This window comes from Artibeus jamaicensis, unplaced genomic scaffold (genome assembly GCF_021234435.1).
Source record: "Artibeus jamaicensis isolate MK-2021 breed Jamaican fruit bat unplaced genomic scaffold, CSHL_Jam_final contig_64, whole genome shotgun sequence".
NCBI lineage: Eukaryota > Metazoa > Chordata > Mammalia > Chiroptera > Phyllostomidae > Artibeus > Artibeus jamaicensis.
Genome location: NW_026521911.1, coordinates 3,379,712 through 3,407,174, shown reverse-complemented (window position 1 = coordinate 3,407,174; position 27,463 = coordinate 3,379,712). Strand labels below are relative to the sequence as shown.

Sequence of the window (27,463 nt, the reverse complement as noted above, 5' to 3'; positions counted from 1 at the left end):
ATGCAGCCTACAGCCTGTAATGGATCAGCGGATTCCTCGACCACCTTCTACCTTTTGGGCATCCCCTCTCTGCCAAAACCCCTCTTCCTTTCTATCTTCTTTGTCTTTCTCCTCCTCTACCTGCTCATCTTGGTGGGTAACACCCTGATCCTGGTGGCTGTGGTGGCAGAGCCCAGCCTCCACAAGCCCATGTATTTCTTCCTGATCAACCTCTCTGCTCTGGACATCCTTTTCACCACAACCACTGTCCCCAAGATGCTGTCCCTATTCCTGCTTGGGGACCACTTTCTCAGCTTCCCTGCCTGCTTCCTGCAGATGTACCTCTTCCAAAGCTTCACATGCTCTGAAGCCTTCATCCTGGTGGTCATGGCCTATGACCGCTATGTGGCCATCTGCCGCCCACTGCACTACCCTGTCCACATGACCCCACAGACCAATGTGACCCTGGCAGCCAGTGCCTGGCTCTCTGCCCTCCTCCTGCCCATCCCACCAGTGGTGCAGACATCTTACATGGCTTTTGATTCTGTGGCCCATGTCTACCACTGCTTCTGTGACCACTTGGCTGTGGTCCAGGCCTCCTGCTCTGACACCACACCCCAAACCCTCATGGGCTTCTGCATTGCCATGGTGGTGTCCTTCCTGCCCCTTCTCCTGGTGCTTCTCTCCTATGCCCACATCCTGGCCTCAGTGCTTCGCATCAGGTCCCGGGAAGGACGCTCAAAAGCCTTCTCCACTTGCAGCTCCCACCTCCTGGTGGTTGGTACCTACTACTCCTCCATTGCTCTAGCCTATGTGTCTTACAGGGCTGACCTGCCCCTGGACTTCCATGTCATGGGCAATGTGGTGTATGCTATCCTCACACCTGTCCTCAACCCTCTCATCTACACACTGAGGAACAAGGATGTCAAAGCAGCCATCACCAAAATGTCGTGTCCCCAGGGCCCAAAGGATTCTGGGAAACTCTGATTCAGATATATAACTTAATCTACTCCCAAATGCCAATAACAATAAAGGGGAAAGTGGACAATTCAAGCAGCCAGAAAGTTACAACAGTAATTCTCAAAATACAGTTTTAAGTATTCCTCCATTGTAATAAAATAATGACTTTCTTTCCTTAACTCACAGACAAAATGGAGTTTTCTGTTTAATTTTTTAAGCTGTGAATCCCCAATTGCACAAGAGTGTGAATACAATTATGATTGCATTTTCATTAATTCAAACTATTTTGAATCCAAGAGATTTCAAGTATTTGACCAGCAATAAATTTAGTCTTTTCCCTTGTATCCCTTCTTCCAGTATTTCTAAATGTCCCAGGATTGTTGGCACATGAATGTGAATCAGTCTTGCCCTTATTGCCAGAACAGTAACTTAGAAACTGCCTTCTAAGTTAGGGATAAAGCCTGACACTGCTACCATTTCAATTCTTATTGCCTAAAAATTCACTGCCACCAGTCACACAGGAAACCTACTTCTGGTATCTAGACCCTCGTGGAGTCATTGAAGAGCCTGCTCTTCCCCTAGCTTATGCTTAGGCAAGTGGATTCCCCTACCAAGCCTGTATGGGCACCAAGGCATTACAGTTCTCAGGCACACCAGCATTTCCCACCCATGACAACCAGGAGCTAAGTAGAGAAGTTTCTCCTTATCAGTAGGATCCTGTGTCCAGGACCTCTACTCTTTCTCAAACTACAGCCCTAAGAATTCCTCCTTCTGGCCTTAGTGGCCAGCCCAGGCTTCTATTCACTTCCCCTCTGCCATGTTTCCTCTTGAAGAACTGTCTGGTTTGTCTCTCCAGGGACATATAGAACATACATATAGTTAAAAGAATTTATGGGGGACCTGGGTGACAGATATCCTCATCTCGGACTCATTACAGATATTCCTATTCCAATTCCTAGGGTCCAAGTTTTTGCCAATCAAAGAATTAACTTTAACCATCTTCCCAATGCATGAACCCAATGTCAGTGAAAATTCAATTGATGGTGCAATTCAGCAAAGGGTAGGATTTGTGCCTGGACTCAGTTTTCAGCAGGCTTGGAGATCCTGCTGTGTTCAGAAAGGGCTTCCTAAAGCAGAATGACAGAAAGCCTCTAAGTTTTCTTGAGTACTGACCCTGGGCAACTGGAACTGGGACTCATGTTCTTCTATCCAAACCTTATTTAATCTGCAGCACTTCTAGTCTTCAATCCTTGAAGCTGACATGTAGACCTTAGTAGGACCACAATCCTCAAGGTCTAAAGGAGACCCTAATGAATTGCCTGTCTCTGGGTTCCTGAGCTACTAGAATTTAACCCAAGGACTTGAAGAGGAAATTTTTTGCTCTCTACTCCACTACCACCCAAGAAACAACTCCAAAAATTACCCCCGTGTTACCAAGTTCTGTTTTCTGTGACTTTTCTTTTGGTGTCAATTTCTGTTTCAGTTCAGGACTTTGGTTCCCTGTGTCCCTGGATGAGCTTCATGACATCCTTTTGTGTTCAGTTCCCCTTCTAGATGGAACAATGAATTAATCCCATGGAGAGTGGGTCATGGCAATATGGAATCCCAGACTAGTTCTACCCCCATCCACTATTCCCTTGTGGTTCCTCCTACACATTTCTCATGAGTGGACATGAAATAACAACAACAATAATGATGTTTTGCACCTGTAGCTTTACCTAATTGGCTCAGTCTCCCGTACTTCCTTACTAAAAAATAGTTTCAGCTTTCATGCATCAAAGGACACTATCAAGGGAGTGAGAAGAAACCACACAGAGTGGGAGAAAATATATCTGATATGTTTTCTTGTAAGCCATATATCTGATGAGGGATTATTATCCAGAATATATAAAGAACTCCTACAACTCAACAACAAGAATAACAAACAACCTGATTCCGAAAACGGGCAAAAGAATTGAATAGATATTTCTATGAAGAAGATACCCAAATGGCAAATAAGCACATGAAAAGATGCTCAACATCACTAGCCATCAGGAAAATCAAAACCATAAAGAGATACGACTTTACACCCATTAGAGTGGCTATTATAGAAAACATGAAGTAATGAGCATTGGTGAGGATGTGGAGAAATTGAAACCCTTGAAAAAATGGTGCAGCCACTGTGGAAAACAATATGGTGATTCCTCAAAAAATTAAATATCGAAATACCAAACGATCCATCAATTCCTCTTCCAGTATATATTCAAAAGAATTAAAAGCAGGATCCTAAGAGATATCTGTGCACCTATGTTTCTAGCAGCACTATTTACAATAGCCAAAAGGTGAAACAACCCAAATGCCCATCAACAAATGAACAAAATGTGGTATATCCACACTTGCTACAACATGGATAAATCACAGACACCATGCTAAATAAAATAAACCAGATACAAAAGGACAATATATGATTCCACTTAAGTGAGGTATGTGGAATAGTCAAATCATAAAGACAGAAAGGGCTCAGTGAGTTGGGCGTCATTCCGTAAAGCGAAAAGACAGAAAAGAAAACAATGGTTACCAGGGGTTGGGGGTGGAGAGGGAAAGGGGGAGTGATTGTTTTATGTGCAGAGTTTCTCTTTGGAACAATGACACACTTCTGGAAACAAACAGTGGCGAAGGCTGCATGACATTGCAAAGGGACTTAATGCCACTGTATGTTACACTTAAAATGGTTAATATGGTAAATTCTATATTATGTACATTTTGACACAATAAAAATATATTTTAAAAAGGGTTTCAGCAGGCCCTAGGTCACAGGTCCCTGAGTAGCCAAGGGCCTGGCTGGCCTTTTGTCAGATGCCCACCTCTGATCATTAAGCTGTGGCCAGAAGGAGATGCAGTATGTTGTTCAATCACATGGTTTCACACGGACACGAAAATCAGTGGAGCAGTTTGCCTTAAAAAGTGGGGAGGAGGGCAGGCATTTGACACCTGGTACACTGAGGGGAGTCCTCTTCCCATCTGTATCAGGTGATTGTTGTGAAGATTTGAGCAAGAGCAGGTAACTTTACGCCCCACATATCTGGAGACGACATCCACTCCTCTGCGTCCCCACTTCATCAACCCTGGTGCAGGTGGTACCGCCTTCTTTGTCCCGAATGAGCGCAGGAGTCTCCTCATGGGTCCTTCTGCGTGTGTGTCCAGCCTCCATCCCAGAAATGAGCAGAAAGGGCTCTCCGACATATAAATCTGGTGGCCTTGCCATCCTTAGCATAACTCAAAAGCTCTCTCTGATCTGGCCCAAAATGATCTCTCTGACCTCAAATCCCACATTGCTTCTCATGGCAATTCTGAACTTCCTTCAGTTTCTCAAACACCCAAGTTCTCATTCTCACCAATAACTCACTCTTCTCTCTTCCCAAAGCCCTCTTGCTCTTTGTCTATGTCAGCTGAAATCTTAACTCAGGCTCCTCTTGCAACACTCTCTTCTCGGAGGAGCCTGCCCTGACGCCCACCCTGAAACGTGAGGTGGACGCCAGTCACATACTCTCCCTCAGCACTTTATCATTCCCTCATCGAGGCACGTTTTTATGTTGGGGCCTTAGGAGAACAGAGCTCCAAGCATGTTGTACTAATTAGACTATGTACACTCCTCGCTTAATTTATTCATCTTCCTCCTTACCTCCAACCCCTCAATTCTCATTCTATTCCCCTTTTCCCACTTAAGCATTCATTCTGTTGTATTGGATATATGTCCATAAATATATCTTTATAAAATATGTAATGTTGTTTTATGTATGTATGTAGACTTTTAATTTATATAAAAAGAATTCTGTCACACATCTCAGTTTATTTCATACATTTGTATTCAGTTCTATGCTTTAGATCTATCTGTGTTGCTATTTACACATCTAGTTTCATTGGTTCCAACTGATGTATAATGTTCCATTGTATGATCACATCTTGTCTCACTTTCCTCCTAGTGGGGGTACCTAGATTACCTCCAACTCCTTGCTACCACAATGTCTTCATAAATGTCCTTGTGTGTCAGGAGCCAACCAACAGCTGTCCCTTGACACAGTCAGAACAGATGAGATACATCTGCACAGCAGAGGCAACTGTGGCTGGATTTCCTATCTATATCTCCCTGCATGTTTGTCTTTGTGATTAATAGGTGGTGGGATTTTTAGACACCTGCATTTCAGGCCCAATGATCTGCAGAATTCCAATGAAGTTGTACAAAATAATTTCTTGGTCAGAGAACAAAGTCCCCCCTATTCAGGGGCTACTGCCCCCCTATTCAGGAGCTACTGCCCCTGAATATCTAAAAGTTGATGGAGTAACAGCCCCTCCTCTACCTTGGACAGGAATATGTATTAGTTAGAAGTAGACAAGCAAAGAAACAGGAGAAGCTGGTTAGCTACTACAAACTAAGCACGTAGAAACAATTACCAAGGAGTTAGAGTCCATATTACATGAAGAAACATTTTAGACAGAAAGATAGATAGCTAAGTTAGACATCACAAAGGCCTTATAATGAATTTCCTAACCTCTGCTCGGTCTAGCGTACCCTTTTGCCCCATGTCAAATTCTAAGACCTTTAATAAACAATAAGACATTCAGACTTCCGCCAAGATGGCGGCATAGGTGGAGACACCGTGCTTCCTCACACAACCATGTTTAGAGACAACTAAATAATAGCAACAGAAAACACAGCCAGAACAGAGAAAATTGAACTTTTCGGAAGTCTGATAACAACAAATTCTTCAGCCTGACCGGTAAGAGGGGCGAAAGCAGCAGCTGGCAGAGTGGGGTAGCACAGGAAAACTCGGTCAGACGGACTCAGGCACGCGGAATCCAGGCGCAGGGTTGGACCTGGTGGGCAACTCAGCAAGCAATTGCAGGGAAACAGCGAGGGAGCAGGGCTGTGGGTTGACTGTGGTCGTGCATTCGTGTGTGGCTAGACAAGCAAGGGAGTGGGCAATTGGACGAGAGCCAGCAGCCCCAGCAGCAAGGGGCAGCGGAGGGCACCACCATTTCCCCGCTCTGACCCCGCCTCCACATACAGTGTCATAACCCAGCGACCTAAGTGGCCCCGCCCAGGTGAACCACCTAAGCCTCTGCTCCTCACACAGCTGCAAGAAACAGCAGAGGGGGCCGCCATTTCCCCACTCTGACCACGCCCCCACATACAGCGTCACAACCCAGTGACCTGGGAGTCCAAGGCTCCGCTCCTCAGACTTAACGGGAGCAAACAGACCAAAAATGGCTCAAGAAGATCTCAAAGCCCCAGAGCCTATAAATCTAAGTGATGAAGAAATAGCAAAACTCTCAGATGCACAGTTTAAAACACTGGTGATCAGGATCCTCACAGAACTGCTTGATTATAGCCACAAATTAGACAAACATATGAAGGCAAAACTAATTGAAATGAATGGAATTGCACAGGAAACCAATAGCGATGAAAAGGAAACTGGGACTCAAATCAATGGAGTGGACCAGAAGAAAGCAAATAATGGCCAAACAGAAAAGAGTGAAGAAGCAAGAATTCAAAAAAATGAGGAGAGTCTTAGGAACCTCCAGGACATCTTTAAACGCTCCAACATCCGAATTATAGGGGTACCAGAAGGGGGAAAGGAACAGCCACCAGTGGAAAACTTATTTGAACAAGTAATAAAGGAGAATTTCCCCAATCTGGCAAAGGAAATAGACTTCCAGGAAATCTAGGAAGCTCAGAGAGTCCCAAAGAAGTTGGACCCAAAAAGGAACACACCAAGGCACATCATAATTACATTAGCCAAGATTAAAATGAAGAAGAGAATCCTAGAAGCACCTACAAAGGAGTTCCCATCAGACTGTCAGCAGATCTCTCAAAAGAGACCTTATAGGCAAGAAGGGGATGGAAAGAGGTATTCCAAGTCATGAAATCCAAAGACCTACAACCAAGATTGCTCTATCCAGCAAAACTTTAATTTAGAATGGAAGGACAGATAAAGTGCTTCTCAGATAAGATCAAATTCAAGGAGTTCATCATCACCAAGCCCTTATTATATGAAATGTTAAAGGGATTTACCTAAGAAAAAGAAGTTAAAAAAACATGAACAGTGAAAGGACAACAAACTCACAGTTATTAACAACCACACCTAAAACAAAAGCAAACTAAAAGGACAGCTAGATCAGGAGTGGAAACATAGAAATGAAGATCACACGGAGGGTTAGCAACAGGGGAGTGGGAGGAGGAGAAGGGGAGAGAAGGTACAGAAAATAAGTAGCATAGACAGTAGATAGAAAATAGATGGGGGGGGGCAAGAATAGCATGGGAAATATAGAATCTAAAGAACTTGAGACACATGGTCATAAACTAAAGGGGGGGTAATGGTGGGAACGGGGGGTAGGGTTGAGGGGAATGAAGGGGGGGAATAGAACAACTGTAACAGCATAATCAATAAAAAAATAAATTAAAAAAAATAAGACATTCAAACTCCATACATAGAGCTATTTCAAATTATCTGATTAATGGCTCTCCTGGTCAAAATAACTTCTGTTTAACATAACTGAAACTATGGAAATTCTTGTACTTTTCCTGGTTACCTCTGTATTGTTTTTTTTTTTTCTGCTTAACCGATCACGCCATGCACCTGTTCCTTTAATGTTATACAACAATCTCTATAAAAATAAAGCCTAAATCAAACTCTATGAGTTTGGTCAGTCCCACAGAGGCTGTCTGTTCTCTGGCATCCAATCAGATGTCTGACTCTTCATTCATCACCTGCACTGTCCATCCTTTAGGGACCCTGAACCCTGCCGAGGCTGGACCCCAGCACTTGTGTGTGTCCTTCTATGGACCATGGAGAATTTTCCCTGGAACATATAACAAGGAGGCAGGTTAGTCATGGGGTATGCACAAACTTTAGATAAACTTAGTTTTTTCTTATTATTAGCAGATTGTGCATTTGTAAATTGACTTACTAACCCCAAAAGTATACTCATGGCACTTTCAGGGTTACTCATGGACATGCCCAGGGTGGCAAAATATTGGAGTCACCTGTACATCTGCTCCCAGTTGAGGTGTAACAAGGCAACACTCTGCTTTCTTGTTTCAGCTTGTACTGCATTCAAGTATCCTTTTCATGGTCTATTTATGGCCATGGTTTTGCTTTGTTTTGTTTTGTTTTGCTTTGCTTTGCATTTTTGTGCTTTTGGGGAGTGGGGTAATATTGCTGTTTAAAACGGTACCCAAGCATAGTGCTGAAGTGCTGTCTAGGACTCCTAAGCCCCCCAAATGGTTAGATAAGTTTCATTCAGGCATGAGTTACAGTGCTATTGGCCAAGTTCAACATTAATGAATCAACAATATGTATATTTAATAAGGTACTTTTAAATAGAAACAGACATAAAACACGGTGTGTATTTGATCAGTTGATGAAGATGTTGTGACCAGAAGCTCACAAGAAACGAACCCTATATTTTCCCTAGAAGAATGATTCACTCTTCGCTAACTCAGTGTTTGCAGCTACTTTATAAAACATGAACTGCCACAAATGAGAATTGACTGTACTTTAATATTGTTTCCTAGAATAGTTGTGCCATTTACACTCCCAGCAGTAATTCCTATCTCTGTAGTTCCTATCTCCCCACACACTCACTAACAGTGGTATTATCCACCTTTCTAATTTTTTGTCGTCATTGTCAGGCTAACTGATACCTCATTCTGTTTAATCCACATCTCTCTGATTACTAAACTAATGCAGCATCGCTGTAAATACTTGTTGGCAACTAGCGTTTACCCTTACGTGAATTGCTTATTGAGAACATTTGCTCATTTTCTTTGGACTTCCTGTATTATTTTGTTGCTTTCAGGATTTCTCTATGTTTTTTTCCTTGGCAACTTTAAATATTACAACTATATTTTCAATTTTATGATCTGTCCTTCATGTACCAGAAATTCTTAATTTTGATATACTCGAGTCCATTACATTTTTTTCTTATTGGTTTGTGAGTTTTTAGCCTTTTCTTGCCACTATTTCACCAAGGTTTTCCTCCAGTATTTTCTTTCATCAGTCCCCTAGCTTTATCTTTCACACGTACATCTTGAATCCATGTGGATTCCTCTCTGCGTAACATGCAAAGTAGGAATTTGATGTTTTTCTTTCATGTTGAAAGCTTTGTTCCCCCTTAAATCTGTGTAAAAAAATCTGCTCTTCCTCATCGTTTTATAGTGCCACCTTTATGAATTTCAGATTCCTACATACTTTGTCTTCTCTTCTGAACTACCTATTTAATTATACTATCAATTTGCCTATGGCTATGGCAGCACCATATTATTTTATTATTATAGATTGGCAGTATATCATTTGCCTATCTTATTCATATATATTAATTTAATCATACACATGATTCATATATATATATACATATAACCACACATATATGTATACATATAATTTGACTTACCAATTTTTTTGTCTTTATTCTTCCATTTAAATTTTGGAATATGTTTGTAAGCTCACTCAAAAACTTAGCAATATCCATGGCTGGTGTGACTCAGTGGACTGAGTACTGGCCTGCAAACCAAAAGGTCACTGGTTCAATTCCCAGTCAGGGCATATGCCTGGGTCCCCAGGTGGGGGTGTGTGAGAGGCAGCAGATCATATGTCTCTCCCATATTGATGTTTCTCTCCCTCTCTTCCCCGCTCCCTTGCTCTCTCTCTAAAAAATAAATAAAAATAAAATATTAAAAAACTTAGCAATACATTTTTTGAGATTGCATTTATGTTACCCCCCACTAATTTGATATAGCTCCTCATTTATTTAATTTTTTTATGTCTTTCATTTAAGTTTTTTTATAACTATAGCTTAACTTTAAAAAGTTATCCTTTTTTAAAAAGGTTTTATTTATCTTTAGAGGGGAAGGAGAGAGGGAGAGAAACATCAACGTATGGTTGCTTCTAGTGCGTCCCCTGCTGGGAACTGGCCTGCAACCCAGGCATGTGCCCTGACTGGGGATCGAACCGTGATCCTCTAGTTCACAGACCTGCTCTCAATCGACTGAGCTACACCAGCCAGGACTCATTTACGTTTTTAAAGACATTTTTCTTTTCCTTTTTAGATTTTATTTATTTGTTTGCTTGTTTGTTTGTTTGTTTTAAGAAAGAGGGGAAGGGAAGGAGGGAGAGAAACATTGATGTGTGAGAGGAACATCCATCAGTTGCCTCTCCCACACTCCCTACTGGGGACCTGGTCTGCAACCCAGGCATGTGCCCTGACAGGGAATCAAACTGGTGTCCTTTCTGTTGGCAGGTCAGCACTCAATCCACTGAGCCACACCCATAAGGGCCCATTTAAATTTTTTAAATGTTTCAACAAACATGATAGTCATTTTTTAGTGTATAACTTCATTTGTGTTACTATTATAAAAGGCGTTAAAATTTTTGTTCTAGTTGATATGCTAGAAAAAGAACAACAGTTTCCTGCAAATATGAGGTTCCCAATCATAACCCTTATCACACTGAATTATAGTTCCTTGTTATTACTTGCATGTATTCTTCATAGAGACCAAGCAATGTGAGGATTAGCACTGGGTCTGCCTTTTTTATTTATGAATGCCCAGCGCCTCTCAGAGGGCCTGGCACACAGCAGTGGCTTAATAAGTAGTTCAGCTCTTGACATGTGGTGTCATTCAGCATTAGCTGCCTCCCACTCTCTGAACGATCAATCATCTCATCAGATGCCCATTGTAGAGATGGATGTCCTTACACCCAGAGACAGAGGATGTATCTCCCAAGGACCCGGAGTAAATTAAAGAAAAACTGCAGCTACAGTCCAGGTCTCCTGGCTGAGATCCATTTCATCTCCATCTAGCTGTCTCCGCTCATTAAATGCCTTTCTTCTTAACCTCATGGGAAGAACAGATACAGATTCTTTTAGCGATGGAGCAAAGAGACCAAAGTTATAGCTTGAATGCCTGGATCAGCCTTATTAGAAGCCAAACTATACCCTCGGATTTCCCAGCTCAATGAACAAGCAGATCCCATGTTTTACACAAGCTAGTGTGTTGGGTGTCTGCCATTAAGTTGGACAGCAGGAGGCCAGGGTTCAATCATACTTCATGGCAGCCTTGCTGTGTGTCCCTCACCAACTCCTAACCTGTCTCTTTTCTCTCTGTAAGATGAGGGGCTTGGACCAAGGCATCCTTCAGTGCCCTTCTAAATCAGACCCTCTAAGATGCTAGAAGTTGCTTATAGTTTAGGGGATCTCATTGCTTTAGAAGGGGGACATTCTGAATGAACTATGTTCCCCACTACCTTTTCCTTTGAATCAAATTGATAACATTCCTTCATTCAAAAACCACCTATAAAGAAAAAACTGTAGCTCAGCATAGGAAATAGAAAGATGAACAAGAGAAAATTTCTTGTGTAGTTTACATTCAAGTGAGTATACAGATAAATAAATAAATAAATAAATAAATAAATAAATAAATAAATAAATAAAATTACAGTTTCTATAGTGCTATTAATGAATTAAACCACCAGGTACATAGGTGGCACATCTAGCTAACAGTGTGACTTCAAGTAAGTTGCTTTCCCATCAGAGGCTTCATTTCCTTCCCTGGTAGGGGGATAATAATTTTGGGGGCAGGGGAAGAGATGAGCACAGGGCGATGCAAGGCCATGGCAGTGACAGACCCAGAGTTGTTGGAGGGAAACGCCCACGCTGTGGTTAAGGAGAGCAGACTCAGGCCCCACAGAGGGAAGGGAGAGTGGGTGGGGAAGGGAGGAGAGATGGAGACAGAACCAATAGCCTCTGTCACTGAGCACTTGCTCGGGGCCATGTGGTATGTCTGAGGCTTTAGGTCATCGTTTCTAAGTGTCACAACAAACCAGCCATTAAGTATTGCTGTCCTCATTTTACAGAGGAGGAAACTGAGGTTCTGAGAGATGATGTGACCTTACGAAGTAGCCAAAGGAGGAGTCAAGAAGGATGGTTTCTCTGATGCCAAATGAGAGACAAAGATGTATAATACTGAGACTTTGCATTCTGTGGGAAGGGAAGAGAAGAGATGTGTGAGGGCTGCCGGTTAGTAAAGTCTGGCTGGAGCAGATGGATTGACAGCTGGGCCTCAAACACATGTGAGTGTGTTTGAGGTAAAAAAAAAAAAAGACAACAGAAGAAAGAGCATAGGGCATTGGACCGAGACCTGGGCAATGGACTGAGACCTGGACACTGGATCGAGTTAGGGGCACGTAAAGGTGGTTCAGGAAGGATGAGGCTGGATGTGTGAATGGGCCCAATAAAGAGCCTGGGGTGCCTTGTTGAGGGGCACGGTCTTGGTTCCTGGGCATTTAGGAGCTGCAGGAGGTGTGCAAATAGGCGAGAGACATAATACAGGAGAGTAGATTTGAAGTCAAAAAACCGAGAGTGGAGTCCTGATTCTCCCACTTATTAGCTACGCGGCCTTCGCCAGTTTACTTCATTTCTCTGGGCCTCCAACCCCTCCTCTCAAACAGGCCTGACTTAGAGAGCCGTATTCATCCTTGTATCTGCAAGCCCCAGAATCCCTCATTTAGAAGGTGTTCCATAGACATTTATTAAATGAACTAGGATTAAAAACTGCCTATCCTAAAGATCTAAACATAGAGCTAAAAGTGTAAAACTTTTAGAAGGAAACAGAAGAAAAGCTTCACGACACCAGATCCGGTAATGACTTTCTGGATACGACACTGAAAGCATAGGCGACAAAAGGAAAACGCAGGTAAACTGGGCTTCATCGCAATGGAAATCGTTTGTTTATCATAGGTCACTATCAAAGGTGTAAAAAAAGGCAACCCACAGAATGGCAGAGAAACATCTGATTTGGGATTAATTCCCAGAATATATAAAGGGCTCAACAACAACCAAACAGCCCCATTTAAAAATGGGCAAAAGGCTTGAATGCCCATCTCCCCAAAGAAAATACACAAAGGGCCAATCAGCGCAAGAAATTCTGCTCAAAATCACTGCTTATTAGGGAGACATAAATCAAACCACAAAGAAACACCACTTCACACCCACTAGCAGGGCTACTATAAAAAACTAAGACCAACAAGCGTTGGTGAGGATGTGCACAATTGGAGCCCTGCGCGTTGCTGGTGGGATGTGAATGTAAAGGACCGGCCTGGGGCTTGGCCCCTGGTGAGTGCCCATTGCAGGACGGTACTGTGGAGGGGAGGGTGACTTCTGTGATGAGGATGACGCACTTCTTAACTGTTCTTAGATGATGAAACAGTTCTGTGATTATCTTCACACTTGTACTTTACCTCTAGGTGGACAGGTGCCCCTGAGGCCTACTCCGCACCCAGAGGGACCCAGCCCCGCAGAGTACAGATGCACCTGCCTCAAGCATGGCTACCTCTGCTCCCCCCGACCCAAGCTTTCAGAGACCCTAATTGGCCTCCAGAGGGGCAGCAGATCTCATTGAAAGGCCTTAATTAATCCCTAGGAATCTGCGTCCCCACTTTCTCTGCTAGTGGCACTCCAATTCCCCGGTTACGTGTTTCAGACAAGGAAGGAACTTCGCAGACTCCCCAGGGAAAGAGAGGGCCTCCTGCGTGGTCTGCGCTGGCTGTCATAATGAGGCCCCAGGAGAACCTGCCTCATCGAGGCAGACCCGGAACTTGAAAAGTGAATACTAGGCCCCTTCCCAGCACCCGTTCTGGCTGCATCCCCGCATGTGCCTTCGCCCCGAGTCATAGACACATGTGTTCTCACCTGGCCTCTCTGGGGGCAGCTAATCTGAGCATCTCCGTCCACACAGCTCCTTCCAGTGCACAGTTCTGGGTGGATGGTCACTGTCACTGCTCCTGCAGGGTGTCACCACTGCCTCGGCCGCGAGGCAGTCAACGGGGTCCGCCGATATACCTGTAACGGATGAAGGGGGATGGGACAGGAGGCGCGAAGAATGGCAGCAAGACAAAGGATTCTGATCAAGCTGCAAATTTTATTTCAAAATGGAGGGAGTTGTATAGAGGAGGGCAGTGGAGGAAGTGCAGTGGATAGGTGGCTTCAAAGCGTGCTCTAGCCTGCGATTGGCCGGGGGGTGCATGGCGGGCGCGTGATCAAGGCACTGATTGGTGTGCCACCCGCATGTCCAGGAGGGGGAGTTCTATGGCTCCTAACCGCAGCATCCTGTTATTCAGGCGCAACCTTCAGGTCGGATTGTATCAGCCTGTTTCAGGCTTATCCCAGCCCCCAACACACCACTGGACACCTGTCCTCACGAGAGCTATTTCTGCTCATCCTTCAAGGCCCAGAGCAAACACTCCTCTGTGAAGTGTTAGCCGAGTGCCAAACAGGACCACCTCATCTTCCCTGGAGCACCCACTGATTCTGGCTCCCGGCAGAGCTCACAGCACTGGGCCCTGGAGCAGAACGGTTGTTTGCATATCATTTACTCTAGCCAGACCCCAGATCCGCAGTGAGTGGAAGCTGGGTCTGAGGCAGAGGGGGCCTCGGTCTCGGTTCTACCCTGCTATTGTCTTCACTCCAGTGTAGACGTCTGCACTGTGATCATGGCTGTTATTTATCTGTAGTCAAATAACATTAGGAAACAAGACGTAAAGGTTTACTTAATGCAGGACTCCTCGGAGCCTTTACTACGTAGCTGTCCACTGTGCATCTCCAGCAAGGTTATGGGATACGACAGTCCCCACACTGTTTTTTTGACAACAGATCATTTTGACCGGTGAGCATCTTATGGGACAGGTGTTCCATAGATTCACACTGGAAAATGCTGACCTAGATCACACTTCACATGTACTCAGTACAACTAGGGGGAAATCATTTTAGAGCTTTGCCTTATATCATAGGCATAAGCAAATCCTAAGTGAGTTAAAGAATTAAATGTGAAAATGAAATGATAAAAACTAAAGGAAGTGTGAGTGTGGGCTGTGGGCGCCCCGCCTGGCACTGAGTCTTGCCCACAGTGCTCTCATCACTTGAGGACAAACACAGGGTGACAGTGACGGTGTCACGCACAGACATGCTGTGCAGGGAACATTTGATCTTGCATCTGGTACAGGCTGCTTCAGCCGTTAGACTGACGAGGTTCCTCTCTGGCCGCGCTCTTCCTGTGAAATTACATCTAGGAAACTAATAATTCATACTTGGAAAAGCTCCCTAATGATGTCATTTAACTCAACCATTGGGCCTGCGTAGAATGGCCTTTCATTCAAAGCAGTGGCTTCAGCCCCAAGGCAGTGGTGCCCTGGAAGGTGGAGAGGGACCCAGGGAGAACCTCGTGGCCAGCTTCGAGAAAGCCCGGACTTGGTGTCAGCTGAAGAGAGGACAGGGACGGGAGTGGGAGGACGGCTTGAGCAAAGATGTGGAGGGGAGAAGTGAGAAGGCCAGTCTGAAAGGTGTGGACAGTTGGGGACAAAAGGGCAAGACAGGGCCGGGTCACGCGGACCTTAAATACCAATCTGAGGAGCTCGACAGAGGACAGTGGGTCACTGAGGAAGGGTTTGGCACAGCGAAGGGGCAGCATGGTCAGACGCATGCTTTAGGAAGGTCGCTCTGACCAGAGTATGGAGAGCGGTGGGTGGAGCTATGTGACCTGCGAAGAGGCTGCCGGCCTGGCCCCGGACGAGAGGAGTACCGAGGTAAGGCATGGCCATCCTGGGGTAGGGGGGATGATTTGGGGGACACTCAGAGTGAGAAACTACAGAACTTGGTCACTGACTGGTCCATAGCGACCCTAACTGTCTCACAGATCCCATGCAGAAATCTTACAGTCGTGGACACCGAGACCTGGAGACAGCCCTGTCCAAAGTCGCACAGCAAGGCAGAGGCGAGACTAGTGCAGACCCAGGCGTCCTGGCCCCCAGCCCCAGCCCCTTCCCCACAGTGGCACAGACAGCAGCAGGACCACGCAGGGTTCACAGAGCCCTGAATGCCAAGTGTGGGCATTTGGACCATTCCTATGAGCAATTGGGAGCCACGGCAGGCTCTTATTATTTGGCAGCCTTTCTTATTCCTTTGCCTTCCTTCCCCCAACAGGAGCCTTGCAGTGCTGTTGCTAAAATGCACAGCCTGCCTGCGTGTGGGCCAACCCAACTCCCTCAGTCTCCACATAGAAGAAAGAGTCATTCTTTCCTCTTTACAAGGAGAAAGCACAAAGCTCAAAGAGCTAAAGAAATTCAACTTAAAGCCACACAGTAAGTTAGTAGTCCAGATTTCCCCAAATCCCAATACAGCTCTCCCATAACCTAGTTTAAAAAAGAAAAAAAAAAGCAGAAACCTGACATTATGAGCTTACAGAAGGAAGTGTCTGACTCAAGGTCATCACAAGTGGGTGGCGGAAGCAGGGTCTTGGGTCTGGGTCAGCCCCTGGGGCCAGTGCACAGCCGGCTACCTGCCTGCCCCCCTCTAGCTTTTCCTCCCCGGCTGCAGTCCTGTGCGGCAGGCTGTGTCCTGACTCCCTCCCTCAGTCATTGCGTCCCCATCTGTCTTGCTGGGGGCCAGTGCTGGGACATCTCCAGGCTGCCTTCAATTATGAGCCAATAAATATGAGATGTGCTGGGCCATGAGCAGTCCTACCCCCACCCCCACCACACCCCTGCCAGCCTTTGCACCAAGGAAGATTGGATTTTGTGTCGTTCATTTTTTATCTCTAGTCCATGTCGGATGGGAAGATACAGGACGTGGGCAGTGAATAATTTCATCCTTCCTCCTCTTATCAGGCACAGCCCTGAGATGAGGCATGCAGCGTCCTCAGGTCGCCTGCCACCCCCCTCTGGAGAGGTCCTCCTCCCTGAGCTACCACCCCTGGGCTGCTACTCTGCTGGGAGGAAAGAGTCCTGGGCAGGAAGACTTGGATCCGAGCCTTGGCCCCGCCGCTCACTCACTGTGAGACCATGGGCAAGTGTCTGCGGACATTCTGGGAGGCCCTGCTCTGTGCCAAGCCCAGTACAGCCAGGCAGGGGCCACAGAGAAGAATCCGTCCTGCTCCTGCTGTCCAGGAGCTGGTGGCCAACCCCAAACAAACACATCCCGTGGAGGCAGGGGTGGCAGCCGGTGGCCTTGGGCATGAAGGGTGAGGATTTTCTGTCTTTCTTTTTTAAATTGATTTTATAGAGAAAGGGAGGAAGAGAGAAACATCAATAGGTTTCCTCCCATACGTGCCCCGACCGGGGATTGAACCCACAACTTTTGATGCCCAGGAGGACCCTTCAGCAAACTGAGCCACCCAGCCAGAGTGAAGGGTGAGAATTTTCCAGGTGGTATGTGAGGAAATGAAGGGAAAGGAAACATTCTGGCAGAGGCACAGGTAGTTACTTGAATAAAACATGGCAGAAGGCAGTGAGCGGCAGCTGCTTAGAGGCCTGAGAGAGTGGCATAGGGCAGATGGAAGGGGGGAGAGATGAGTTTTAGGCAGGTCAGTGTCATGATCATATTTGCATCTTCAAAAAAGAACTCTCTTCAACTACTGTCTGAAAAGCAGGTTTGGGGACAGTGGTGGAGAATGAAGGCAGAGGTTCAGTGAGGAGGCTGATGCAATGGTCCAGGAGAGAGAGGAGGACTCTCTCCTGGAGCAATCGGTGAATCCAGCAATCATCATCATCATCATGAGGAAGGCTATTATTGTTACTATGGGACAGGCACAGCAGTAGGTGTTTGCGTCATTGCTCCTAACCCTCACAGCCACTATTCAAAGTGGTTATGACCTCCATTTTGTATATAAAAAGACTAAGCCCCGGGTAAATTAAGAGAGTCGCCAGAAGTCATGTAGGCAGTAAGTGGCAGGGCAGGATTTCCAGCCAAGTCTGCCTGACCCTAAAGGCCCTATTCTTTCTACTGTGTTCTTCCTAGAAAGGGAGGCAGTTTCCAGAGAGTCTACAAGAGTATGGAATCCCTCTGATTTCTGCTGTTATTTGGATGTAGAAAGCAAGGACAGAGAAGATTCAAGGAAGCCATGCAGGCTTCTGGCCAGGGAGGCTGGGTGAAGAGGGAGCACAGGAGGAGGAGCAGGTTCAAGAGCAGCAGATGGGTCACTGAATATCTGTGTGTGGGGCCAAGACCTCGCCTGGAGACAGATTTGGAAATCATCAACAAACAGGTACATCATGTGAGTGGATTAGGTCAACCGAGGGAGTGTGCACAGTGAATGGAAGGTTGAGGCTGGAACTTCAGAGAATTCCAACCCTTAGAGGTTGCACAGCAGGAGGATGGATAGGGAATTAGAGTCATGCAGTGTGATGTCAGCTCAGGAGGAATGGAACTGCCTCAGGAAGGTCAGAGTAAGTGGTCCCTGGTGCTGCCAAGTGGTCAGTAACATGAAAGTTAAAAACTGGATTTAGGGACCAGCAGGCAGCCGTGCAGGGAGTGCTCCATGAAGGTTGCATTGGGAACCTTGGCAAAGTAGTCTTCAAGGGCACAGTGTAACCAAATGGTTGGAGGGGCCTACACATACCCTACCCATGGCCTAGAATGATCTCTCTGCACTAGGTTTTGGGCAGGGAAGGGGTGTCTTTTGACTCTGGCACACTAGTGACTCCTACCCAACTCTCCCAGAAATCCCAGACCAGGAGAGGAAAGTAGCAGTGTTATAAAGGGGGATAGAGACGTGAAGGAAAGAAAACAAAAAAGATTGTAGGAGGAAGAGAAAAAGCTTGAGAAAGGCATAAAGACAGGGAGATATGGTAACTGAGAAACCACAAAGGAAACATAAAGGAGACTTTATTTTGGTACTATTTTCTAATAATTATAGTTACCAAGAAAGAAGCCACAATCCAGCATGGCTGAATGTTAAATAAGTGAAGAAAAGTAAGAACCATGTGTACCCAGGGGAATACAACAGTGCAAGTGTCAGTTCTGCTGCTTTTAAAGACTCTTGGACTGTTGTCTTTGCACTTGAATGACACATTGGCTGGGTATAATATTACAGTGCACATGAGCAGAAGAGCAAAACTTGAACTGGAAGGAGAAGGTGAACTCTGGTGTCATCATCAGTTGGGTTATGCCAAAGTATTCAGTGTTTGCCTTTGCAACTTTTTCTAATCTCGATGAAAATTTTGTCTAGAGCTATAATGTATGTTATACTTTACATAGCTGATTTCATGTCTGATTGACAGTTTTTTTAGGCTGATGATGAGCATACAGTTTTTTTCCCCCTCTGGAAAGGTGAGGGCACAATTTCCATGCACTCAGCATGGAGTTTAGGAGGAATGGGAGGAGTGGAAACCAGTGTGAAGAGAAGTGAGGAAGTACAGAGAACATATAGAAAAACCCAAGAAAAAGGAGCTGTGCTGTGGTAGTGAGGCAAGAGGAGTGGCTGTAGAGTTACATGGATTGCAGGGCATTTCTGAGATGAGAAAGCCATAAATATGTTGAGTGCTAGGGAGCCAGTGGAGAGAGAGCTTAAAGAGGGGAGGTGATGATTGGTGGAATCAGTTCCTGGAGAAAGTGGGCAGGAAATGGGCTCCAGGACACTAAACTAGAGTGGGGACAGCTCTGTGGCCACTCCGCTACATAGCACCGTGAGTAAGAGCTTGGAGTCTATAGTGAGATGGTTTGGCTTTGAAACCTGGCTCCATCAGGGTGGCATGGCTTTGGTCAAGGTACTTAACTTAAGGCTGAGGTGTCGGTTCCTCATTTCCAAAATGGGGTGACTGCCAGCACCTATCCCCCAGAATTATTATACAGATCAAATGAATCGACACGTGTAAAGTGTTTAGAACAGCGCACAGCACATATAAGTGCTTGATAAAAGTTAGCTGTTAGTGGTGAACAAAAATTAGCTGTTAGCAAACTCATCTTGTAAAGCAAGAGAGAAGGGGAACTATCAGAGGGCCTGTGGAAACTCCACTTGGAAGGGAGGGATACTGACAGCTCACTCCAATAGCTTCACTCTTGAGCCAGGTTTGGAGCTGGAGCTGGGCTCCCCTCCCTTTACCACACGAAACCTCAGCTCTCTCATCTGGACAAAGCTCCATCTGGAGGGGGACTCTGAAGGCAAGGCTTAATGAATGGGAGCTACTTGCAATAATCACCTACTTCCTTCCCAGTGACATAGACCTTGGCAGGAGGTCCTCTGAGAGGGACAGCAGAGCTGGGGTTTGGAGCTTTAAGTGTGAGAAGGTTTGCCCTGACTGGTGTGGCTCAGTGGGTTGGGTGTTGTCCCATAAAATGAAAGGTCACCAGTTCAATTCCTGGTCAGGGCACATGCCTGGCTTGCATGTTCGTTCCCGATCAGGGCATATACGAGGGGCAACCAATCAGTGTTTCTCTCTCACATCAATGTTCTCTCTCCCTCTCTTTCTCCCCTGCTTCCCCTCTCTCTAAAAATAAATAAGTAAAATCTTTTTATAAAAAGTGCAAGAAGGCTTGCTGGGGTGCTGAGTGCTGCAGAGGGCCTGGATGGGACAACTTCCAGGCTTCCCAGAGAGGAAAAGAGGCCAAGAAAAGTTTCAGAGGTGAGGGGATCCAAAGCTGGAGGCCTTCATGAAGGTGAAGGCAAGAGGAAGGGGCCAGGAGAAAGGTCTGGTGTGAGAGGAGGACTGCTGAGTTTCATTCAGGCAAATTTTCGAGCGCTTACAGTATTCAGGGAGCCATGTACGGTGCTTTACATACAAGAAGTCACCCAGCCCCGCCCCACCCCCATCTGGTTTGAAGCATGTCAGCAAGCCCAGGGGCCGGTCCCTCCCACAGATCTATAAGGGCCTTGTGACCTCCTCATCAGAATTGGGTCGGTTGGGCATCTGGCAGTAAGAAGTGAGAACTGCAAGGTGGCCCAGCGGGGGGGGGAACCATGGAGTTGAGTCATAGCCATAAGAGGTCATGTGTAAACAAAGGCTGTGGGAGCACAGGACCTCTGAGCAAGGAGAAGCTGCAAGACAGAGAGGAGAGGAAAGGAATCAGCCAATGAGTGGTAGAAGGAGCTAAGCAGACAGCGACAGAGACCACTGACAAAGAGGCAGGAAGAGGCGCCACCTCCCAAGTAGCCTTGGTTCTTCTCAGTGTTTCCATCCAGTCCCAGTCCCCAGAGTTGGCTCCTTCCCTCACTCCCCTTTGTCTACATAGACTCAAGTGACTGTCTGTTCTTTGCAACTAAAGAAATCCCCTTTTTTACTTGCAGATAAAGTAAATCCCACTTTGCAGATAAGAAAACTAAGACTGAGATAGGAAGAGTTGTGAAGTCACACACAGCTAAGAGCTAGAATTAGAAACCAAGAGCCTTCTTTCTGCAGAGCCCCCTCCTACCCCTTCCTTAGCCCCATCACCCAGGCCCCTTCTCTTCATCTCCAGCTCTTACCCTCAAACCCTGTCACCCCTGAAAGAGGAGGGTGACAAACCCCTTGAAACCCCGTCAGAGTTCTGCCACATAAGAGGCCAGCAAGCAGCCCTCCTAGCTGGCAGGGTGGCTGGACTCAGGACTGATTTATTCTTCAAATCCGCCTTGGCTCAGGGCCTATTCTTGAGATCCCCCCCCCCCACACCCTTTTGGGTTTTCCCATCCCACCGAGGACACTGCCATTCACGCAGAAAGTGCCCCCAGTGGCTGAGCACCACAGTTTAGGGTTCTGGGGAGGAGGTGAGGGGCTTGCAGGATGCAGGCAGGGGGACAGAGCCAGACCTGACCAGTGGGGGTGAGAATATGTTTCCCCAAAGTGGGTTCCAGGTCTGCACAGGGCCCAACCAACTCCTTGGATCCTCAGTGCTTCCTGGTAAAGTCAGCACCATCATCCCCATTTAAAAGCTCGAAAATTTGAGGTTCAGAGATATTAAGTCACCTTCCTAAGGCTACATAGCCAGCAAGAGACAAAGCTGGGTCTTCCTCTCTGGCCTCAGGACTCCATATCCACGTCCAGCACTCCCTGCCCCTGCCCCGCTGCTGTAGCTGCCCATCTTTCCCAGGAACTGGCACACTCAGGAAAGAGCTCTCGCCCAGCTCTGCTGTGGAGCAGCTTGGCCCTGGGCCAGTCACCTCCCTCTCTGGGTCCAACTCGAGTGGGGAGGGGTCCCTTGATTTCTGAGGTCTGCCCCCTGCTCTCCAGATGGGTGACAGTCTCCACTGCCCTCATCAGCCAGGCCACTCCCTCTCCTTCCTCGCAGTTAATCTACAGCCAACAGCCCCAACGGCAGCGCTTTCACCATCCAATTACCGTACTTGCCGGCACAATAAATCTTGGTCACACAAATGCAGGCGAATCTGGATCTATTTTCACAGCCATTACTGTGCATAGGACATTGGGACTCAGGTCATTCGCCTTTTTGACGTGGATTCTTGCCCTCCAACCTCCATCTTCCCTGCCTTCGGTCACTTCTCACTGGTAGCTTCTCCACCCCCCCTCCCCCACCCCCCCACTCTATCCTTCCTCCTCCCTTCCCCTCTCTTCTCTGTAGGCAGTGGGGCCAAGATCGGAAGACTCTGTGACCTTGGCCAAGTCAATTCCCCTCTCTGAGTTTCTATTTCTTCACCTAAAATGAAAATAACATTACTCACCTCACGGGGTTTTGCAAAACTTAGATAACCCGTGTGGTATACACCTCAATGGTGGTACACAGGGTGTTTGTTGGTGGTCTCTGCTATTTTTAAAATAACTATATATATTATTTTAATGTGTTTGAGGAAAAATATAACTAAGATATCAAACCACTGATCTCATGAGTATTATTACATAACAGACAATGAAATTGGATACATTTATAATTTATCTATGTTTAAGAAAAATATGAAGAATACATGGATTTAGAAAAAATCATGGAGAAGGAATGAGACTGAGAAAAGCTCAGAAACTTGAAATAATGGCCATGTGGTGCTTACCTTAATGGATATTTGTCGTGTTCTCCACCCTCATTCCTGTGGAGGGCAGTGTGGGGAGCTATGGAGGGAGGGGAGCCCTTTCTGCCCTGAGAGGGGACCGGACCTAATCTGGGTGTCGGGGTCACCTCAGGGAGCTTCATTCATGTGAGAAGCCTTCCCCGATGCCTGCTCACGCAGGCCCTCTGATGAATGCTGGGGACATGGAGTTCAAAGGGCGGGTCCCTGCCCCACTGAGAGGCCCCCAGTCTCCCTCATTTCTGAATGGAACCCTTTCAGCATCCACTGAGGTCGCTGTTATGACCTGCACTTGACAGGAGATGGAGTAGGACTTCCATGGAGGCTTCTGATTTGTGGAATAGCAGTAAAGCCCTCAAGCTGAGGACAAGAGGCTCTAAGACCATGCTCTGTAGAGACACACAAAGGAGAACTCCCATGCACGTGAGCACACACACGGAAGACTCATGTGGGAAAGGGGAGAAGTCGGCCACAGTCTCGCGAGGAGAGCCCTGCTCAAGCCAGGAAGGCACTGCCATGGCCAAGAGGGAAGAGTGCCAGAGCTCCTCACAGACACTGGGCGTGCCAGCCAGGAGACCCTCACCCACCTCCTCCACGCAGAAAGCTTGCCGAGCTGGGAACCCACCGGCTTGCCCCAGGACTGCCACAGAGCAGCACAGAGCCCAGGGCTGTTTCCGGGAGAGCTAGCCAGTGGCAGGACTCCCACCGGCAGCGTGGGGGTGTCCATTTCTGCCGGGATCAACGAAAGGAGCATGGTGAGGTGTTCCAGGGAGAATTCAGAAGACCCCCTCCCAGTTTTTCCGGGGTGTGGGCAGGCTTACAAGAAGATCACAGCAGTTCCCATGCTCCACACACAGAACACGCAGGAAAACAAACACAAAGGACAACCCACCTGCCACCTCTGAGCAGGGCCTTGTCCACATAGGGGGCAGAGGGGAAGAACACTGTGCCAAGAAAATCATGCCCATCACCTCTCTGCTAACCGGCGGTCAGCAGGTCCACCAGTCTCAAGTGGAACCAGACTGAAGCAGATCGTGTGCTCAGGCACACAGCACTCTCTCCTCTGGAGACCCATGGCCTCCACTGGCATCGGTTTCTCCTTGGGGACAGCGGAATTAATAAGTGATGCCTCAGGCCGTATTGAAAGACTGACAGAGATTGCTGCTCTGTCACCCACTCCGGTCACTGCTGTTTAAGCCTCCAGGTTGTCCGTGGCCAGACGGGAGTTGGGGGAGATGGCCACCTGGTGGTCAATGTTGGCAGTGCCACAGAGCAACAGGCAGAAACCCTCGTCTGGGAGCCCTCAGGCTCAGAGCCAGGCCTGACTTCAATTCAATGAACTTGGGCAAGTCACTGCCACTCTGTGAGCCTCACTTTTCTCATCTCAGATGTGGGACAATTATGCTGGCTGCGCAGAGCCATAGTGAGCGTTAAACTAAACAACCACACTGAGGTACCTGTCTGTCTTGGGCAGGCCCTCTGAGTTCCAGCAGGCCTGAGAGGAAGGACCAGCCCCAGAAGACGGAGGGGTGGGAGGCACTCGCAGGGATCCCTGCTCCTCAGCTTTCTCTCACTGGCCACATCCAGGACTGTCATTCTGTGTGCGGAAAACTGTTCTTAACCCGCACACCCGGACACCTGCTGGGTTCTGGGAGTGCAGAAAACTGAGAGAGACCGTCTCCAGAGGGTCTCTCTCAACCACCTGGTTCCAGCTTCGGTCCACCTCTAAGTTGCTGTTCGACCTTCAGTAAGACACCGGGTCGGTGTCTAAGGCTCTCCTTCCTCCCCTGTACGCAGCGGGCGACCACTCCTGTCCTGGGGGAGCAGTGAGGAGTGACCCGGCAACCCCAACAAGGCACGGTGCAGCCCACCACCTCTGGCGCCAGGCGCCCCCTCGGGGAGACAGAGGACAATCTCGCCCGGCTCTGTCCCTCTGTGTCACATCCGCACACTGAACACTCATGGTGCTGTGTCTGCTTTACAGAGAACAAAGGCAGCTCAAGAGTTTAATACATTTCTCAAGGTCTCACTCAGCTGTTGTTTTATTGTTGTTGTTTTTTTAACTTAGAAAGGAAGGAAGGAGGGAGGTAAGGGACAATGGGCTAAAAAGGAAAGAGCTAGCATCTAATTATGACTAAGGCTCTTTACTTGTGTTCCACACTGCCTCTTGATTCCCAGTGTAACCCTAATCTCCTTTCAATGAATTACCTTCTCCAAAATGTCACATAAGTGTTACTCACCCTACTTACTTCTCAGTGTTCAGAGGGACCCACAAGTCAGAGGTCACATTGTCGAGTACAAAGTCCTCTTTTCTTTTCTTGAAATTTAACAGGGATCTGAGGTTTTTTCCATTATTTTTTTATTGGTGTTCAACTACATTTGTCCCCATTTTCTCCCCACCACTTTCCCCTGCCCCACCCACCTCCCACCCTCAATCTTACCACCCCCACTGGCTTTGTCCATGGGTCCTTTATACATGTTCCTTGACCACCCTTCTCCTTCTCTCCTCCATTATGCTCCTCCCCAAAGGCCTCTTTCAAGAGTGGTCTAGAGTGACCGGCATTTAGATGCAAGGCAGGAATAGCGCAGGCCAGTGTCAACCTTGCCATGTCAAACAAAGCGAGGAGGAGAACCAGCCCTTGGCCCCAAGACCTTCCAAAGAAGCCAGGCACAGGGCCGCTGACCAGAGCTTAGCTCCCCTTCAGACATGCAAACCCAGGCTTTCCCACGGTTACCCTGTACTGATTAGGAGATGTGCCTTCTGGGCAGTCGCAGCCTTATACATGTATGGCTTGGGGAGCTCCATGTGGCTGGATTTCAGGGCCCCTAGCCCTTGGCCAGGCACTTCTGTATGGTAACCTAAACAGTGGCCTCCTCCAAACACATCATCCACCTCCTGAATGCAGAACCCATTGCCCCTAGCTGGCGGGATCAGCCTCAGCTCCCCAGCAAGTGTGAGTGTATTTGCAGCTGCGGATCCTGGTCAGGCCCCACTGGCTCAGGAAGGCCTGATGAGGACCTGCCCCACCCCCAATTGCAGCTCCGAAGCACAGGGATGCTCACCATCAGCCTGGGAAGCAAGTGTGAAGCCTACCCCTCAAACCATGCCCCTACCCTCCTGAGAGTTACTCTCCTGCAGGGGGGAATCTGCATTTGGGGAGTGGGAGGGAGATGGCACACCAGACTTGACCTCACTTTAAAATTCAACTTGCCCTCTAGGTCTCTTACTAATCCCTGCTGCCACCACCATGATGGCCTTTGGGCGCCTCGCTCCTCACTGCCTGGGCTCCAGGTCAAGTGTGTCCACTCAGCTGTCCCCCAAGGCCGACAGACAGCACAGTGGACACCAGGCTGCAGGCCTTCGGAAAGGAGGAACAACACAGAACACAGTACGCACCTGGACAACTGGAAGGGTAAAGCAGGTGTCCTCAGCTCAAGCCCGGGTCCAGGGTTCACTTTAACTCAAGGGATCATCCTTTGCCATGAGTCTCAAACTAAAGTGAGGTTGGGAAAAGCAGGAGTGTCCTATTGCTCCCGAGCCCCACCTTTGAGTTCCCAATTTTGGAGGATCTCTACTTGTCCATGTGATTGAAACTGGAGTGGCCATCAATTAATTCAACAAATACAGGGAAGGGCAAAAGTAGGTTTACAATTGTCCGTAATGGGTACCATGCAGCTCCACCCTTCTGCTCCCTGAACCTCTCACCTAACTATCAAGCCCACGGGCTTTAGCAATCTCTGGCTTGGCAACTGTCCACCCATAGCTCATGCTGTGCCGACCCTCACTCTCCCCTTAGCAGGTGTAAAAAGCCCCTTTTCACAGAGCTGAGTCTCACGTCCTCTGTCCACTGCCTACCAGTCCTTGGCTGAGCCCAGGAGTCTTGCAAACCTGCTATACAGATGGAAGAGCATCCTGTGCCCGCAGGCCCAGGTCTGCATGCAAGCTGTGGGGTTGCCTTTAATCTCTATGAGATTTGGCAAGAATATCTGTAGGAGTCTCAGGCAATTACCACACCATGAGAAAGCCATGAGTTTCTGACTAGGAAGATACAGCCGACTGGCAGGCTAGAGAACCAAGTTAGACAGCTATTTTGGGTACAGAAACTCGGTCCCACGCAGACAGCAGAAGTCTATGTTCTACCTGCCCCATGGGCTGGCACGAGCCTGAGTGATCAGGGAGGCACTAGAGGGAGAGGTAGGTATGGTGACACAGTGCCTCTCAGAGAGCTGTCCATGGGCCTGCACAGCGGCGTTACTTGTGAGCGTGGGAAATGCAAATTCTCAGGCCCCACCCAGGCCTACTGGAGTGGATTCTTGGGGAGAGAAGCAGGAACCTATTTGTTTTAACCTCTCCAGGTGATGCATATGCACAGGTAAGCTTGAAACGCACTGCTAACACACTGTACTCTTGTGACAGCTGATGTGGTTACTACAGGGAAAAATCGTAACAATTATGGCAGCTCCTGTTTTTGAATTCTATTCTGTGCTGGACACTTTTATCTAAGCTTAAACATGTTATCTCACATAAACTTCACAACAGCCCCGTGAGATACTTTTATTGCCCTAGTTTTTACAGATGAAGAAGTTACAAATAAGGTACTTGCTCAAGTTATTTAACCTTTCCAAGGCTCAGTTTCCTTGTCTGTGGGTTGGAGACAAGAATGTCTTGCTTCCCTGTTGGCTGTGAGGCACAGAGACCAACCACATCGCATGATGAGGTCAGCCCCGGCC

At 47.3% G+C, this 27,463-nt stretch overlaps 1 protein-coding gene across 1 annotated transcript; it reads left to right on the top strand.

The window, feature by feature from the left end:
- Positions 1–966, top strand: LOC119051750 (olfactory receptor 2AT4-like). Its single transcript, XM_037148704.2, has one exon. It carries the CDS (start codon positions 1–3, stop codon positions 964–966), a length of 966 nt encoding a protein of 321 aa, XP_037004599.2.
- Positions 967–27,463: the final 26,497 nt, after the last annotated feature.